The sequence below is a fragment of the Phascolarctos cinereus genome, unplaced genomic scaffold (assembly GCF_003287225.1).
Source record: "Phascolarctos cinereus isolate Bilbo 61053 unplaced genomic scaffold, phaCin_HiC Scaffold_726;HRSCAF=1367, whole genome shotgun sequence".
Lineage (NCBI taxonomy): Eukaryota > Metazoa > Chordata > Mammalia > Diprotodontia > Phascolarctidae > Phascolarctos > Phascolarctos cinereus.
The window spans coordinates 59,848,859-59,868,722 of record NW_027556098.1 but is presented as its reverse complement, the minus strand read 5'-3'; the positions used below and the strand labels follow the sequence as shown (position 1 = coordinate 59,868,722).

At 38.6% G+C, this 19,864-nt stretch overlaps 1 protein-coding gene across 11 annotated transcripts in view; it reads right to left on the bottom strand.

Moving 5' to 3' along the window:
• CASK (calcium/calmodulin dependent serine protein kinase) overlaps positions 1 to 19,664 on the bottom strand; it is a 379,925-nt gene extending 360,261 nt beyond the window's left edge. For 5 of the 11 annotated variants that reach the window (XM_020967090.2, XM_020967085.2, XM_020967086.2 and 2 more), the window contains exon 1: positions 19,430 to 19,663. In XM_020967090.2, the coding sequence (XP_020822749.1) occupies positions 19,430 to 19,488 (59 nt within the window). In that variant the 5' untranslated portion in view covers positions 19,489 to 19,663. Of the gene's footprint in view, positions 1 to 19,429 lie in introns of all 11 variants that reach the window. The other 6 variants (XM_020967084.2, XM_020967088.2, XM_020967093.2 and 3 more) reach the window with 2 other exon arrangements.
• Positions 19,665 to 19,864: the final 200 nt, after the last annotated feature.

Sequence of the window (19,864 nt, the reverse complement as noted above, 5' to 3'; positions counted from 1 at the left end):
ATGGAAAAGGAAGTCCAAAAGCTTACTGAAGAAAATACTTCCTTAGGGCATCGAGGTTGCTCAGTGGATAGAGCACTGGTCTTGGAATCAGGAAGACCTGAGTTCAAATGTGGCCTCAGACACTTAACACCTACTAGCTGTGTGACCCTGGGCAAGTCACTTAACCCCAATGCCTAGACCAAAATAAATAAGTAAATGAACGAATGACAAATAAAAATTGTTTAAAAAAATACTTCCTTAAAAATTAGAATGGAGCAATTGGAAGATAGTGCCTTTATGAGAAATTAAGACACTGTAAAACAAATCTAAAAGAATGAAAAAATAGAAAACAATGTGAAATATCTCACTGGAATAACAACTGACCTGGAAAATAGATCCAGGAGAGAGAATTTAAAAATTATTGGACTATCTGAAAGCCATAAGCAAAAAAAAGAGCCTAGATATCATCCTTCAAGAAATTATCAAGGAAAACTGCCCTGATATTTTAGAACCAGAGGGCAAAACAGAAATGGAAAGAATCCACCAATTACCTCCTAAAACAGATCCCCAAAGGAAAAACTCCTAGGAATATTATAGCCAAATTCCAGAGTTCCCAGGTCAAGGAGAAAATATTGTAAGTAGTCAGAAAGAAACAATTAAGTATTGTGGAAACACAATCAGTATAACACAAGATTTAGCAGGTTCTACATTAAGAGACTGCAAGGCATGGAATATAATAAAGGCCCCACTCTGGGTTGGGACATCCACCTGCTTCACATTGGCCTCGCTGAAATACACCTGCATCAGGGAGGCAAAGGTGAAGGACATTTGGCTCAGAGCAGCAGTGGCAAGTGGGGCAGCCTCGGCTCAGGTGCGGACCCATGGGGCTGGGACCCGGGCTTGGTACAATAGGTGGAGGCTGCAGTGGCAGAGCATGGCGGTGGGCAGCACGGCAGCGGCAGACAGTCCAGGTAGCAGGAACAGAGGGCAAAGGAGACAGAATTACAACCAAGAATCACCTACCCAGCAAAACTGAGTATAATCCTTCAGGGGAAAAAATGGTCATTAAGTGAAATACAGGACTTTCAAGCATTCTTGATGAAAAGACCAGAGCTGAATAGAAAATTTGACTTTCAAATACAAGACTCAAGAGAAGCATGAAGAGGTAAACAGGAAGGAGAAATCATAAGAGACTTATTAAGGTTGAACTGTTTACATTCCTTCATGGAATGATGATGCTTGTAACTCATGAGACCTTTGTTTAGTATTAGGGTAGTTGGAAGGAAAAAAATTATATGTATGTATATAGATAGACAGATAAAGGGCACAGAAGAGTTGAAGATGAAGGGGTGGTATCTAGAGAATACAATTAAGGGTGAGAGAGGATTATACTGGGAGGAGAAAGGGAGAGGTAGAATGGGGTAAATTATCTCACATAAAACAGACAAGAAAAGGCTTCTACAGTGGAGGGGGAAACAGGGGAAGGTGAGAGGGAATGACTGAATCTCATTCTCATCAGATTTGGCTTAAGGAGGGAATAACATACACACTCAATTGGGTATGGAAATCTATCTTACCCTACAGGAAAATTATGGGGGGAAGGGGACAAGAGACCAGGGGGATGACAGAATGGAGGGCAGATTGGGGGAGGGGGTAATCAGAAGCAAACACCCCTGGGGAGGGACAGAGTCGAAAGAGAGAACAGAATAAACGGCGGGTGAGAAAGGATGAAGGGAAATTACTTAGTTTTTCACAACATGACTACTACAGAAGTGTTTTGCATGACTACACATGTATAACTTGTATCGAGTTGCTTGCCTTTTCAATAAGGATGGGTTGGGAGGGAGGAAGGGAGAAAATTTGGAACCCAAAGTTTTTTAAACACATGTATAAAACTAAAAAAAAACTAATAAAATTTTAAAAAATATGCAGCCTCTGATGAAAAGAAGGCAGTCATCTCTACCACCAACATCAAATGCCAACCAACTACCACCACTGCAGCAGGCAAACCAGTCAAGCTCAAAGAGCAACACACCCTGACGGAGTGGCAAGAGGTACATGCCAGGCAGGTCAAACCACTGCCACCACTTCAAACAACACCTTCATTCAGACCTTTATAGAGACAGCCTAACACCCTGGACCCAAGAGCTGCCAGAATAGCAGCGCCCCCAGGGCAGCAGGGCTTCCAGCCAAGTCCCCACTGCCATAATCGAGGGGAACTCTTCTGAAGGAACCTGCCATCTCTGCCACCACTAACATCACTGACACCAATGAGCAGTTAAGCCCAAGAATCCCAAGAAGAGCAGCAATCCAGACTAATTAGCCTGCTTCAAACCTAGCCCCCGGAAGCCATCATTCAGGGGAGCAACCCTAATGGAGATGCAACCTGGTAACTGCCTCTGGAAGAACTACAATACTGGCCTTCTCAAAGCCACAGCTACTGAACACCAGGAAAAGAAAGCTGCTAATCTCTGAAGAAGTGGCCCTTTCTCCTTGCTATCAACATATCTCCATTCTCTCACAGCTCCACCTAGAGTTAACCATTTCAATCATCTCTCCTCTCTCCCTAATTTTCAACCTTTCTTGATCCACAGGCTCCTTGAATGCCTCTTTTAAACATGCTTAGATTTTCCATTAAAAAAAAACAAAACACAACTTCCTTCAAGACTATCATCCGACATTTCTATTCCCTTTCATAGCCAAAGTCCTAGCTTTATGAAGTATATTCATTGGCTCCACCTTCTCACTTCCCACTCATTTCCCAATTTAAGGCAATTTTGCTTCCAGTGTATACTCAGCTGAAACTTCTCTGTCAAATACTGTACTTACTTTTAAATGTAATGACCTTTTCTAAGCCCTCTTCCTTAAATTCTCTGCAGCATTTGACCAAAACTAGAGCAACAGCCTCATAATTGCCCTCCGTACATCCTATCTCTCCTCTCTCCAATACATACTCCAAACAGTTGCCAAACTGATATTCCTAAAGTACAAGTCTGATCATGTCACTACTTTGATTCAAGAAATTCCATTAACTTCCTCATTGCCAGTAGGTTAAAATAGAAAGTCATCTGTTTGACATTTAAAGCCCCTCACAATCTGGCACTAGCCTAACTTTCCAGAATAAATGCGCATGACATCCCCTCACATAGCCTTGTCTTCAGTCTAACTGACCTCCTTGCTATTCCCTGACACAACATTCAGCGTCCTATTTCTGGGCCCTGGAGTAACAGAGGCAGTTGATGGCTCAGTGGTTAGAATGCTGGACCTAGAGTCAGGAATATTTGACTTCAAATCCAGCCTGACACTAACTGTGTGACCCTGGGCAAGTCACTTAACCTTTGTTTGTTTCAGTATTCTCAACTGTAAAATAGGAAAAATAACAGTACCTACCTCCCAGCATTGTTGTGAGGATCAAATGAGATCATATTTGTAAAGTACTTAGCATAGTGCCTGGCACAGTACATACTATATAAATGCTCATTCCCTTCCCTCTTCTCGGCTTTGGGAGGGAGAGCAACATTCAATACGGTGCCCCTCCCCCTTTCAATTTCTAGCACTGTGAGGTATGTTGTGAGTTTCACTGACACAAGGTATGTATAGTTGCAAGTCATACACACTGCTCCACCCCAAGACAGTTCACTTCTCTTGACTGCCCAGACTTCTTAGACTACAGTGAAGCATGGAGTGTCTGTAAGGTCTGCATCAGCTACTATAGATCACTTGTTGCAATGGTAATTGGTTGATCTCCAAGGGCTCCCAATCATAAGTCACATGACTTCTTGCTAACTCTATATTAGGTCTTTTTTATGACATATGCAGCCAAGGGGTAGCTGTCTTATCCAGAAGTGACAGACGGAAGAGAGAAGAGAGATATATAAACCATCTGATTGTCCAAAATAACAGAACATGAATAAAGACACAAGGTATTAGTACTAAAGGTACATATAGGATACCTATATATAAAATACTTATATAGACAAATACAGAATATAGAATGTAGAATAAAATAGAATATAGAAGCTGAGTGCATAATAGACCATACTTATACACATGAGGATGTGGAAATCCGGTATTATTGTAAGACAGGCCACAGAAAAAGTCATGCAAACAAAAATTTACTTAATGCTTCTTGATCACACACAGGTGCCAACAGTTCTATCCATGTAGGTACTGGACAAATCTTAATTCTCCTGAGACAGTTTCCAAACAAACCAAGAATTCTCCCTGAGAATTCTTCATTTATGTGGAACCAACATGAGAGAAAAAGGGATGGGAAGGAGAAATGGAAGAGAGATTAGTAAAAGTCATCACCCCATATTTCTAGTAACATATGCCTCCCTCATTATTAGATATGAGTATGCCTCACTTTAAGAAAATCAAACTGAAAATATTAATGCACTACTTTGTACAATACGGTATACTATTCAAAGCATTCTCAGAGACACGATCTCATTTTAGCTTTCTAAGTGTCCTGTGAGAAAGAAGGCAAAAATTTTCCCCACCATTTTACAGAAGAAAAAAATTAGAAAGATAACTTTGGTAATAATTAGTAACACTGCAAAGGGATTCACAATGCAAGAGTTCTTTCAATATCAAGTTTTCCTAATACATTATTCTATTTACCAAAATTCAAGTCCTGCAAATCTTTTCAGGAATACATGAATATATTATGAAAATATCATGCTAATAACTTCTATCTCAAGCCCACATCCTCTACAGTTGCTACATTTAACTTCTGATGGCAGGCGGGTAAGGTAGTTTAGGAAAGAACAGGTAGAAATGACCAAGAAAGTAAAGGACTAAAACATCTTCTCCCCATTAACTCTTAAAAAAAAAAGGGGAATTTTAGAACAGAATTGGAAGAATTAGCAAGCAAGAAGCCTAACAAGGAGTTGCTTTCTGAATTAACAGTAAAGAATTCTAATCCACAGCACCCTCACTCAGTTTCCCAGTCCAACTGAGCTTCCAGGCTTTGACAGGGCACACAAACCAACTCATGGGTTTATGCTTTGAGACCCACTCATGGATTTCCCTTCTGATATGGTCTCTGCCCACAAAGATTTGTGCCCTTCTTCCAGCATCCTGTTGCAACAAGCAGTGGACATCAAATCTCCCAAGGCATATAAGGTAGACCATGAAAAGTGGCAAATGCTGACTCAGCCCAGAGAACTAAAGATAATAGGGAAATCAGGCAAAGGACCAGCATGCAGGGCTGTATCTAACCTTAAGAAAAGGGAATTAGAATCCTGTTGGGGCCAGTCTTGTTTCTTTCTCTACCCCTACCACCAAGCTATGTGGAGGAAGAGAATGAAGCCATTGAAAAATAAATTCCACAAATTGGAAAGCAGTTTTGAGATCTAGTACCAAAGGTAAACTCATTAAAGGGGAAAGAATCAGAAAGTGACCAAGGGGGAATATAAGGAGAAAAAAAACCTAAAATCACCAAAGATCTCAAGAGGAATAAAATTTAATAAAAACTAAAAAGGCTTTCCAAACCTCTCTTATTTGCATTTAGAGTTCTACTTAAGAATTCTATTCTATTTAAATTCTATTTAATTCTAATGCCTTCCCTCTGTTAATTATTTCCTATTTATCCTGTATATAAGCTTGTTTAGATGTATGTTTGTTATCTCCCCATTAGATTGTGAGCTGAGCTCAAGCAGATAAATCAACATAGAAGATACTTAAGGGAAGATGACTACTAAAACATCCAAGAGATTACAAAGCTCTCTAAATATTGCAAGAGGAAGGCAACTGAAAGGAAAAAAAAAAGCCCCATGGATTTCTACAAGAGTATAGAACTCCAGCAGGATATTACAAAATGTTTGAAGGGAGAAATAAGAACCTTGAGAGAAGTCAGAATGGAACAAATGGCAAGTTTATTACCTTAGAATAACTACATTACAGAAGAAATAAGTACCAGAATAGAAAAACTTGAATCCACAGTAACAAATCTCTCTAAAGAAGTTAAAAGGGAGAACAAGAGATTGGGAATACAAATACACTGAAGCGAAGAACACACTGGAAGAGATGCAAAAAGCAGTAACATTTAAAGAACACATGATCTCTTTACAAGCAAAACACATTAGTTTCAAAGACAAGATATTACATGTAAAGATAATGTTAAGGATCATAAGCCTTCCAAATGAACATAATAGGTCAAAAGAAACCCAGTACCATAATGTAAGAAATAATACAAGAAAATTTCCCCAAGCTTCTGAATGCAGAAAATAAAGTACCAGGCAAAATAATTCACAGACTGCCTCCAGGAAACAATGTTTTCTGAAATGTGAACAGACATGACATTAGCCTCTAATTCTATATCTATATTTTTAATCCCAGGTCTGGCAAAAAGAATATAAAAATAAAATATTTTCAATATTTCACAAGTTCAATATAAAAATAATAGTATGGTCATTATAAACACTAAAAGTATTGTTTTAGAACACTCTTCTCTGATTCTCAGGACAAAAAATTTCTATTACTTATGCACTATGTATATGAGGAGTTCTCAATCACTGATTAATCTTTTCAAGTTATAATATATGCAGGGCGGGTAACATGACAAAATTACGTATTCATTTATCAAACTGGCAATCTGAATGCTTCTGTAACAATTATACACACACACACATAAAATAACAATTATAGAAAATCTTCAGTGAAAATACTTCCTTGTGAATGTTAAAAGGTAACAGGAGTTAATTCAAAGAACCAGAGACTGATTTAAAGAAACACTACCACCTTATTCTAAACAAATAACTTAGTAAAACTCAGAAAGTAAATTAGACCCAAGAACAGTATTGACAGTTACTCTCTGGCATTAATTAAAAGCAAAAAATATTTGCTTGGAAACAAATAGTTTAGTACTAGTTCAGCAGAACTTGTAGGTATTACAGCATAAATAAATTATACTATTATCTGGGCATGATGGGAAGAGATGCAATATACTGGGAAATCATCTTGGGCAGCCACTTCACATTTCAATATAGTCATTTCACACATTCAACTGAACCTACTAATCCAGGGTACCATGGCATCTACCAACTTCATTATAGGTACTTTACCTAAAAAATTGAAAACGTATTTCATTCTTACTAATCCATGCTTGGTTGATGGGTCTGCCTGCCCCAAGTCTCTCCCCTCTCCAATCCACCCTCCATTAAGCCACTAAAGTGATTTTACTAAAAACCAGGTCCAACCATGTCATTCCCTACTCACTAAACTCCAGTGGCTCCCTACTCCACAATCAAATACAAAATCCTCTGTTTAGTGTAGGTAAGCTAGCCTTTAAAACTAGCTTGCTCCTACCTTTCCAATCTTCTTACATCTTACTCCACACCACATACTTTTTGATACAATGACACTGGCCTCTTTGCCATTCCAAGAACAAAACACTGCATCTTTCAGCTCTGGGCATTTTCTCTAGCTGTCCCCCATACCTGGTCTGGTCTCCCTCCTAATCTTTGTCTACTGCCTTCCCTGTCTTCCATTAAGTCTCAACAAAAATCTTATCTTCTATAGGAAGTTTTTTCCAACTCTTCTTAATTCTAGAGTCTTCCCTCCGTTAATTATTTCCCATTTATCCTATATATAACTTATTTATATATATGTTTGTTATCTCCCACATTAGATTATGAATTTTTTGAGGGCAGGGACTGTCTTTTGCCCCTTTTTGTATCCTCAGCCCTTAGCACCATGCATGTCTGGCACATAGGCAGGCACTTAATAAACATTTACTGTTTGATTAACCACTGCTCTCAAATTATTGCTCCCTAGTCCTATCACTTATAGCACTTGGCATAATAGATGATTGAATTATGCTCCTCAGATTAGAACTGAGAAAGAGTCTCACAACTCTGCACAGGGTCCAAGTACATTTATCTAATCACAAATGGGCCCACACAGAAACAAAGAAATTCTTTTAATCCTCCCTAATAGATCTTTTATATCTTTCACCAAATTTAATTTCTCATTAGGACTCCCAAACCACCTTTTCCCCTTACCCTCTCACAGGAGGACCTAACTTCATATTTTACAGAGAAAAACAAGATCATTTGCTCCAAGATATGCCCTCTTTGAGTAAATCCTACACATGACGCCAACTATCTACTCCTCTACTCTCTGATAAAGAGGTAGGTGGACCTTCATGCCAAAAAATAACCCCTGTACATATGCCCTTCATATCATCCCCCCTAAATTCTCCAAGAGACTATTCCTACTATCATCTCCTCTTTCTCTAATCTTCAGTCTCTCCCTATCCATTGGTTCCTTCCCTGCTATCTAGAAGCATGACCAAGTCTCCTCTGCCTTAAGAAACCCTCCCTAGACCCTATGATCTCTGCTAAGTAGTCTCATACATCCCTTCCTTTTCTCAACCAAAGGTCTTGAAAAAGAAGTTATTAGAATCAAGATGGTCAAGTGGAAAGAACTGCAAGTAAGCTCCTATTCCGCAACTCCTTCAAAAAGATCTATAAAATTGCACCTGAACAAATTCTGATGGAGAAATACAGAAAAAGTCACAATGAGCCCATTGTCCAGCCTAGGTGAGCACAGGGAAATGGACAGGGTCAGGGCAGGAGGACATGGCACACAAGCAGCACCCCAAGAGAGATTGTACACTAACACAAAAGATCCCAGAACCATACTAGGGGCAATGGGTACAAGTGCCAAACAGCTGCTTTGTCACTCATTACCCAATCCTAGGTCACAGATCCACAGGGATCCACAGACTTTGGGCAAAATGAAAGTCTGCAAATCCCCAGTATGTTGCTGAGATCCTAGAATAATACAACACTCAATACCCCAAGAAAGCAGCAAGAGGACCAGTCTAGCTTTTCCCTCCACAAGCTTGGTAGAACCTAGCCAAAACATCAAGTTCTAAGTCAGAAAGTAGGAAGGAAAAAATGGACAAACAAAAAAGAACCATACCATAATGAGCTATCATAGTATCAGAGATGCTCAAGATAAAAATGCAGGAAGAGAATGATTCTAAAACATCTACAAGCAAAGCCTGAGAGAAGAACATAGCTTTGGTGCAAACTCTACTAGAATTCCTAGAAGAAATGAAGCAAGAGTGTTTAAAAAAAGAGTTAATTTTTTTTTAATAAATGGAATAAGGGCACTTAAGGAAAAGAAATGGAAAAGAAGAAATAAGAACTATGGAAGAAGGAATTGGAAAGGGAAAATGGCACAGGAGGCATAAAACCTTGGCCAAACAACAAACTTCCTGAAAAGTAGAATGGGCCAAATAGAAGCCAATGACTTCATAAGGCAACAAGAAATATTAAAACAAAGACAAAAGGCTGAAAAATTGGAAGAAAATATTAAGATTCTCATAACAAAAACTGACCCAAAAAACAGGTCAAAGAGAAAAAAAAATTTAAAAACCATGGATTATCTTAATGCACATAGAAAGAAAGAAAGAAAGAAAGAAGAAAGAAAGAAAGAAAGAAAGAAAGAAAGAAAGAAAGAAAGAAAGGAAAGCGCCAAGACATGTTTTTTCAAAAAATCTTAAAAGAAAACTGCCTAAATCTCTTGGAACCAGGGGGCAAAGCGGTAACAGAAAGAATATGCTGGTTAACTCCTGCAAGAAACCCCAAAATGGAAACTCCAAGGAACAAAATTCCAAGATTTCAGGTCAAAGAAAAAATATTACAAGCAGACAGAAAGAAAGAATTCAAGTCAGTCAGGATCAGACATGATTTAGCAGCCACCACTATAAAGCAGCAGAAAACTTGGAACACAATAATCCAAAAGACAAAAGATATGGACTTACAGCCAAAAATAACTTACCCAGCAAAACTGAGTATAATATTACAGGGGGAAAAAATGGACCTTTATTGAAACAGAGGGCTCCTAAGCACCCCTGAGGAAAAGACCAGAGCCACAAACTTTAAAGTTCAAACACAGAAATAAAGAAAAACATAAAAAGGTAAACATGAAGAAACAATGAAAAAGGACTAAATTAAAACTGCTTCCATTCAAATATGGGGAGATGATGCATGTGCCTCCTCTGAACCCTATCTCCTAAATAGATCTCCTACGCAAACCCTAATCATAGAGGAAATCCAGTTAGGCAAGACCTGGAAGTGATTCTGTTGTCTTGATAATCTGGAGAAAAGAATGGAAAGAGAGGGGAAGATTAATATGATAGGGGCTAAGGGAAAGAAAGGTTACCTGAAAATCATCTCACATAATCCAGGTGTCCAAGTAACTATCTAAACAAATCAAGAAGGGGGTGGGGAAGCAGCTGACACCTGAACTTTATTCTCATCTGAACTGGTCAAAAAAAAGGAAGAATACACAAATATAGTTGGGTATAGAAATATATTTCACTCAAGAGGGAAATGAGAGAAGGGCAGAGGGGGAATTAAAGGAATGGCAGATTAAGGGAGGGATTAGTCCTAAGCAAAATAAACTCTCAGAGTATATAAAAATATTTATAGTCCTTTTGGAGATGGCAAAAAATGAGAATCTGAGGGAATACCCATAAATCGGAAATGGCTGAACAAGATTTTATGGTATATAAATGCGACAGAATACTACTGAGCTGACCTCTTATGAGTATAATGACCAACCAGAATTCCAGAAGACAGTATTACTCACCTCCTGACAGAGAGGTGAAGAATTCAGAATGCAGAATGAGGCAAATTTTTTTTTGGATGTTGCCAAAGTAGACATTCATTGTGATTGACTATATATGTTTCTTATGAGTTTTGTTTTTCTCATGTTCTCAATGGCGAGGGGGGGGGAAGAGGGGAGAGAAGGCAGATCTTGGCAGATTTAAACAAATATTTTTTTAAAAAAGAACATGCTGTCTACATTCATTGCTTCCACTACCTCCCCTCTCATTCTTATCTAAACTTTCCACAATCCGAATTCCAACCTCCAGATGATCATCTCAGTCCTGCTCTCTAATTGTAAGGGTATCCTAGTGTCCCGTCTTGGGCCCCCTTATTTTTTCTCTCTCCACCAGGCAGGTAGGAGGTACAATGAATAGAGTCAGGGAGACAACTCCAGAAATGGGAGTCAAATCTTGATTCAGACATCTGTGATCCTGCTCTTGCAACACACTCCACCTCCCGTTTTCCTTCCTTGGCACTGCCCTTCTCCCAGGCCAGAATACACTCTCCTTATCTCTGTCTTTTGCAATCCCCTGGTTTCCTTCAAGATTCTGCCCAACTCCACCTTTTGCATGAGGCCCTTTCCTGATTGCCCCAACTGCTAGTGCCTTCCTTCCCTTCTCCCTATCCGAGGCTACTTAATATGTTTTGCAGATAATCAGAAACATATGTGTCTCCTCCATTAGAACATAAACTTCTTATGGGAAAGAGTTTCACTACTGGTCATGAATTTCCAGCACCTAGCACAATGTCTGACATATAGCTGACACTTAATAAATGCTTGATGAATGATGTCTGATGAGGTCTTTATTCCATTTAATAACTAAAACTTCTCTTGGGTGAAATGCAAAATAGAAATTTGAGGCTGGAGAGATGAGTAAACATAAAAAAGTGCTGAATATGATCAAGAAACAGCATAGGTTATATACAAATAAGACCCATCTCCTAATTGATAAATGGTCAAAGGATATAAAGAGGCAGTTTTTCAAAGGAAGAAATCCAAGCTTTCAATAGCCATTTTTAAAAATGCTCCAAATCACTAATAACTGAGAATTTAAAGTTAAAGGAACTCTGGGGTTCCATCTCATCCCCACTGGGTCGGAAAAATGGACAAAAAAAGGAAAATGTAAGATCTGTGGGAAAACAGGCACATGTATGCACTGTTGGTTGAGATATGGATTGGTCCAGCTTTTTTGGAAAGCAAATTGAAACCATGCCCCCAAAATTACTAAAACATATATACCATTCAGCCCAGTGATACCACTAGTAGACCCATACCCCAAAGAAATGAAAAAAAAATCATACAAAAATATTCAGAGACATTCTTTTTGTAGCAGTAAAGACTGGATCCCAACAATTAGGGAATTACTAAAATTATGGGCAGCTAGGTGGTACAGTGGACAAAGGTATAGGGCTCTGCCTGAAGTCAGGAAGACTCATCTTCCTGAGTTCAAATACAGCCTCAGACACTTACTAGCTGTGTGAACCTGGGCAGGTCACTTAACCCTTTTGCCTCAGTTTCCTCATTTGTAAAATGAGAAGCAGATGGCAAATCACTCAGTATCTTTGTCAAGAAAACCCTGAATGTGGGGCAGCTAGGTGGCACAGTGGATAGAGCACCGGCCCTGGAGTCAGAAGGACCTGAGTTCAAATGTGGCCTCAGACACTTGACACTTACTAGCTGTGTCACCCTGGGGCAAGTCACTTAACCCCACTGCCTAGCCAAAAGAAGAGAAGAAGAAGAAGAAAGAAAACCCTAAATGAGATTGAGTTGGACAAGACTGAAAAATGACTGAATGACAACAAAATTATGGCATATGAATGAGATGGAATATTACTATGTCATAATAAATAAAGAAGTTTTCAGAGGAACCTGGGAAAACTGATATGAACTGATAAAAGTAAAGTAAACAGAACTAAGAAAACAATAAATATAATAACAACACTGACAAGACAAATAACTTCAAAATACCTAAGAATTCAGATCAATGCAATGACCATTTCAGAGGACTAATGAAGAATTCAACCCTACATCCTGAAAGAAAAGCAACGGATTCAAGATGCAGAAGATGTCCATTTCTGGACACAGCCAATGTGGGAATTTGTTTTGCTTAACTATGTATTGGGTTTTTCTTTTCCTTTTTTTTTAATGAGGGAAGAAAAGGTTAGGAGGAGAGAAAATAAATGCTTGTTAATTGAAAAAAAACCTAATTTTTTTTTTAAATTTAAGAAATAATATAAATCCAGAGATACTCAGGAAATAAACCCAGAAGAACAAAAAAACAACAAGCATAACATCAAAGAAAAAGGTAGCTTGGCCACAGGAACTACATGAGTACCTGGAACAGATGATGCAAGAGATTTAAAGAAAGAAGAAAATTGCAAGTAAAATAAAAGCTCTGAAGGAAAGAACTGGAAGGAAAATTAACAGCGCAAAGGAAAAGAGTGCCAAGTAATGGACCCCATGAAATTAGAACAGATCAAAAAAAAAAATCACAAATAGCCCAACAGATAAAACGATTGGAAATATAAGAGACTGGAGGGGGAAGAGAGCTACTAAGGAGGTGGAGAATGGAAACTTGTGAGTTAACAGTAGTTAAAGGTCACAATTACTGGAATTAAACATGGCAGGGACAGAGACCTAGGAGAGCACAAGGCAGCCAACATATGCAGCTCCAGGGAATCAAAGGCTTATGGCAGAGTTGAAAAAGGAAAATGGGGAAAAGATACAGATACACACACATACACACACTCACTCACTCTCTTTCTCTCTCTCTCTTACTTAAATGACTCTACCAGACAACTTTTCTCTGTGGAGAGTTGTTTGACCTCCACAGAATATTTAATCTTTAGACTTATTCTGTGCCTATGAGCAAGTTTCACTACGGCCAGTGATATCTTTACTTTGTTAACGTTAACTCCTGGTCACTACGAAATGGATAGAGACCAAAAGTTTCTCGATTAATTTCTAAAAAATTTTCATTTCTTACCACCACACATACCATTTAGTTAGTAAAGGTGACACCTAGGAAAGATGTCAAAACAACCTAACATTCCCAGTGGGATGTTATTAGAAACCCTTTTTTTTAGGCAATAACAGAAATCCAAATTATTTAAGACAAATTATTGAAGTTGGATTTTTCTCTGTATGAATGACCTAATACAACAGTTCACAAAGTGTGGTCCAAAGAACCCCCATTTCAAGAGGTTCACAAAACTATTTTCATAATAATACTAAGACATTTTAATTCTAACATGGTAAATACTGATAGATATAACCCACCTATTAGGTGTCCTTAAAATTTTTTAAAGTGTAAAGTGTTCCTAAGACAAAAAAATTTAAGAATTATTGAACTAGTAAATGTAGTATTTAATATTTTTATATATAGTGATTTTATATAAATCCCCTGCTACAGTATATTACTAGAATTGCAAGTATGGAATTTCAAGTGCATAAAGCAACTTAACCCCACCCTTCTAACAGACTGCATTGCAAACAATCTACATTAAAATAATGAAATAGTTCATATTAAATTAAGTCCTGCCAATAGACAACCATCATCATTAATAAATGTTATAGGAGCAATCCCTGGTCTGTGCTGTTAAGAACATTAGTCCCTATACTAGCATTAGATGAAATGAATCAATGTGAATATTAAAGGCATAGAAAAGAAAAGCCAGACAGAACCTGAAATAATAATAATAGTAATGCCTTTCAATAATACATTGCCTTTTAAGGTTTACAAAGTGCTTTTACTTGTTATCTCTCTTGACCCTCACAACAACCTCATAAGCTAGGTGCTATTATTACTCCCATTTTACATAAAAGGAAACTGAGACCTATAGAGGTTAAGTGACTTGCCCACAGTCATAAAGCTAGTTTCTGAAGGAGAATTCGAACTCTGGTCTTTCTCAGTCTAAGTCCAGTGTTCTATCCATTGAGCTGCCTCTTTCCTGACCTCCAGGCTCATGTCTCCAACTACCCATTGGCAAACATCTTAAACTCATTATGTCTAAAACAGAACTCATTATCTTTCTTTGCTCCAAAGCTTTCCTTGACTCCTAAATGTCCTTTAACTGCTGAGGGCACTTTCGTCTTCCCAATCATCCCAGCTGGCAACTTATCATTCTCAGTTACCCCAAACAATCTGTTGCCAAGTCCTGTCATTTCTATCTCATGTATTTCCCCTTCTCTCTTCTGACAAAGGCATTACCCTGGCTCAGGCCTTCATCACCTCACACTTGGACTATATTGCAAGAGACAGCTAGTTGGCTCCTTGCCTCAAGTCTCTTCCCAGTCCAGTTCATCCTCCATTCATCTGCCAAAGTGATCATCTTAAAGCACACATCTGAACATGTCATTTCCCACTCAATAAACTCCAGTGGTTCCCTATTACCTCCAGGATCAAATATAAAATTGCTTGGTTTTTAAAACCCTTCCCAGCGCGAACCCTTTGTACACTTTAGTACCATGCCTGTATCCTACAATCCAGAAGACTGGCCTAACTGCAGCTCCTAGAACATGACACTCCAACTCCACACTCTAAACTTTCTCACTGGCTACTGTACCCCATGGCTGAAATGCTCTCCTCTTTCTTAACTATGCCTCCTGGCTTCCTTCAAGACTCTTCTCAAATACCACCCTTGTAAGAGGCCTCCTTCTTCCCTCACTCTTTCTCTCCAACCCATACGCCTAGTGTCTTCCCTCTGAAAGTAACTCCAATTTATCCCATAAATACCTCCTAAGTGTGAGGTGGTTTTTACATGGTTTTCCCCCGTTAGAATATGAGCTCACTGAGGGAAGGAACTGTTTTTGCCTTTCTTTGTATCCCTAGAACTTAGCAGAGTGCCTGATTATCATCATCCAGGAAAGACTGGAAACTATATAGAAGATAAAATCCATGTCTTGGTTTTTTCAATTCAGTACTTACAATCAAAAAGCATTTTTTGCTTTCAGACAGCAACTCCTCCAAAAATGCAGTATTACATACCCACATTAAGCCTTTTAAAATATTATCGTCTACCTGAACAACAATATTTCTTCTGTTATAATTTCACTGTTAACTTTTTCTGAATGCCATCGTTTCTGGGGAGCTGATGAGAGATGAAACAAGACTTTATATTTAATAATCTGTTATTTTCACAAAATGCGATGGTAGGTATACCATCAATAAGGGTGAAAATTATGTGCATCTTGTTGTTCCCCTTTCCTTAAAACAACTATAAATAAGGGAGTTTACATTTTCATTCCGACAATCACCTCAAATTTCTTTATGGAATATCATATATGTACATATAAAATAGTGCCCATCTGTTATTTTATATTGATTTTGCATAAAGCACAATAAAATAATGTAAAATTTTCCTAATATCTTCAATATAACTCCTTACCTTACCAGCAACTACTGTATTTTCTTAACCAGGAAGTCTGCAAATGGTAAAGACCCATCATTACAATTTAATTCTTGTCTCTTCAAAGATATTAACTGAAAAAACCTAATATTGGGCTTTTAAAGTTTGGAGAAATGCTTCAACTATAAGTAACTCATAAAAAAACACAGAGGCATTTTCAAAATGTCCTGATGTAAGCATATACTTCCCTCACAGGTTAATTCTTTAAAATAACCATAAAGGTAATAATAAATTTGTCCTAGGAAATTTTTTCCAGACTATCTCCATTCAAGTTATTGAAAAAGAACTTGCAAGCTAACATTCCTAGACACTGTAACAGGATATTCTCGACAGGAAACACTCAAATCCTCCTAAAACAAGCTCAAAGTGTATCAAAATATAAGACTTTCTTACTGCACCTAACAGTGTGGTCTTGCACAAAATAAGATTCAACAAATATCTGTTAAACAACTGAATAAATATAATTTCCCTGTTGACTTGACGAAGAGACTATTTCTTTCAAAGTACTTTTCAGGAGTAATTTAAAGTCAGTTATGGCAGTACTCTCAGAACACCTTATGAGACTAGTCCAATAGTAACAAAAGTTATAATAGTCTATTATGGAACCTAGATAACAATATTGGTGTGCTTTCAGCCCCCTCTCTGTGAATTTCTTCAAGGCTTTTTATTCATGGTTCAACACATTCCAGGAAAAAAATTATGTGCTGTCAAGTGTCTAAAGAAGGCAATTCCTAAGCCAGTTTCAATAGATGCTGCAAGGATTTACTTATAACCCTCTCAAACTTTCCAAAGGTCAAGAATGACCATCATTACATTCTTTCCTCATAATGCTGTCTTGAAAACACTGGAGAATTCACTAAAGGAATCAAAAAAAAAATAAATGACATTCTTCCAATACAAAGTTCAGATGAGATTTTTGTCTTTGATGGACTTCAATGAGTATTTGACTCTTCAGAGGAATTAAGAAAGATGCAATAGATGTATCACTCCAAAACTAGCTTTTCCTCTTAGGCAGCTCTAAAATTAACTGACTAGCTTGTTAAACTGTCCTCAAGCTTTCTTTGGGCTTAGGGGGAGAGGGAGGGAAGCAGAAATAATCTCAAGTAATCAAAATACTGACTGCCAAAAATGACTCCATCATCTATTTTAAATGGACCCTTATCTAATGAGTATCACCAGTGGTCACAGATTGTCAGAGCTGAAAAAGATCTAGGCCAATTCTCATCCTACAGATGAGGAAACTGAGTCTCAAAGTGGGAAGTGACTTGTCTAAGGTCACACTTGTAGGAAGCAAAGCCAGAATTTGAAGCCAGATTTATCCCTCCTTCCATTGTAACACATTCTAAATAAAAGGGGGTGAAAAAAACTAAAAAAAACTGGTTTACAATCACTCCAGTGAAAATACTATTCTTTTATATGAAAAAACATGATATAGAAATTCACCATTTCTTTATTTCCTTGATTTTTCTGCATATACCTAAAATATTTTCATTCTATGCTTCTAACAAGACATCCTATTTTCTGAAATCTCTAAACCTTCAAATAATTACAGCGCCACCACTGTAGGAGAATATTAAGATATACTACTAGTTGGTTAAACAAGAACATGTAGGCATATTAATCAATCAGCCCTGAGTAAAATGTGTAAGCTGAACTCACAATTTCACCATGTGGGGCTATAGTATAATACAATACCTGAACCTCCCTCCTAAAGCTATGCTCAACATCTTCAGCACATTCATTTCTAATACTCAAGAACTAGTGAAATAAGTAAAATATACAACTTCGAACCTGCAACTAAAACCAAAACAACTTCAAGTACTCAACTTTGTTAAGGACATAGGGAACTGCAGCGGCAGAGTGAGGAGCTAAGTGCCACAAGTATCTGCTAGGGTTAAGGAATTTAGATATTAGGAAAAAGCAAGGTTCCCCCCCCAATATTTTTTTGATACTCTTAGGGTAAGCATCATAGGATCACAGATCTAGAGCTGTCCATCTCAGAGGACATCTAGAGTCCAATCCTCTCATTTACAGATGAACAAACTGAGACCCACGGAATTTCAGTGACTTGCCCAAGGTCATAAAGATAGTAAGCATCACAGGCAGGATTTCAATCCAGATCCAATGAAGTTAGAGTCGGTGCTCTTTCCCTGTAAACTGCCTTCCAGTTCAAGGTAGTTTCTCTAACACATCTCATACTTCATTCCCAGTTCTAGATCTTAGAAGAAAATAAAGCATTCTCCCCCCAAACCAATGAGTTAATAATGACCCTTGTTAAATTCATTTGAGAGAGAACAGCTTCACATCTTGCCATCCAAACATTTAAATGTTTGTGCCAATTATATGCAGAACTAAAATAAAATCAACCTCAAATCTACAGCATTTCATTCACTAATTCATTAAACAGAATTGTGCATTTAAACTAGTATATGAGAACTATTAAAAAACAATTTAAAGGATGGAAAAAAAAACAAAGGAGTTACTGCAGATTTACTACTCAATCAGTACTGTTATTAATTAGATTCCCTTGCTTTTTTCTAGTGTAATTACACAACCAAGATAAAAAGGACGAGAACTTTGGCTGTCACTGTCATATACTATACCGAACTAGTGACTCAAAGCAGACAGCTATCGTTCCCACGCTAAAAAAAACTATCCCAATTCCAGTTTGATATAAAGCAATGAACATTTGTTTGAATAATTGTTGCATAACAAGCCATTAAAAACCCGAATCCAGTCTCCTTTTAACCTTAATCTAGGCAGGCTATGGAATCTGCAGAAACTGAAGGAAAACAGACTTACAAGACCACCTCCACTATGGTCATGGGGTGAACACAAAGGCATATATCAAGTTCAGTCGAAACACACCCCATAAACCAAGAAACAGTAAAGTTCGCCTCCCCGCAAGCTTTCCCCCGACCCATTCAACAACCAACAAATCTGCAAGCCTCTTCTCTTGGCCTATGGTAGTTTAAGGTGGTACCAATAACCAAAACTGCTCACGGAGAGTAACTATCAAGTCAGTTCTGCCAAGGCCATGTGCAACCGTCAGATATAATGTAAACAGCACATTTCACTTCGACCCTAAATCACACAGGGGGTGGGGGGTGGCGGGAGAGATGAAATAATCGGATCATTCCATCCTCTGCATCCTCCCCCAAGACACCACAAAAAAAAGGGGGGGGAGGAAGGGAGGGAGTTGGGAGGGGATGCAAAGCTCAACCTCGAGGGTTCAGGTACAGGTCTATATTTATAGTATTTACTCCAGTACGGGAATTACCAAAGGAGGAGGCAGGCGGGGAGCGAAGGCGAGCGGAGAAAGCAGGGCGGACCTGGAGAGCCTGGCAAGGCAATGCATTTTTTCACATGCACGCTCCCCCTCACCCCCCTCCCCCAGGTAGGGGAGGACTTACTTGCCGATCACCTCGCACAGCTCATACACATCCTCAAACAGCACGTCGTCGTCGGCCATGGTCCAGAGGGGAAATCAAACAGAGAAGGTGGAAAGGGGGGGTGTAAAAAAAAAGTCACACCACCAAAAACAATGGGTTTTTTTTTGCTTTTTTTGTTGTTGCTGCTGTTGTTTTTTGTTTTTAAACACCACCTTCTGTGGGGCTCCCTTCTTCGCCCTCTCGAGCCGGGAATGTTCGGTCCGGCACGATATTAAATCCAGAATCTGCGGCGACGACGGCAAAGGAGGATTCTTCGTGAAATTGCAGCAAGACTCCTCCTCCCTCCTCCTCCTCCTGGCCCGGGGATCACCAGAAAGAGTCCGACAGCGCGAGCGGCGGCGGCGGCGGCAGAGCCCGGGCCGCGGGGCCACCGCCTCCTTCCGGCCTCCCGGACCG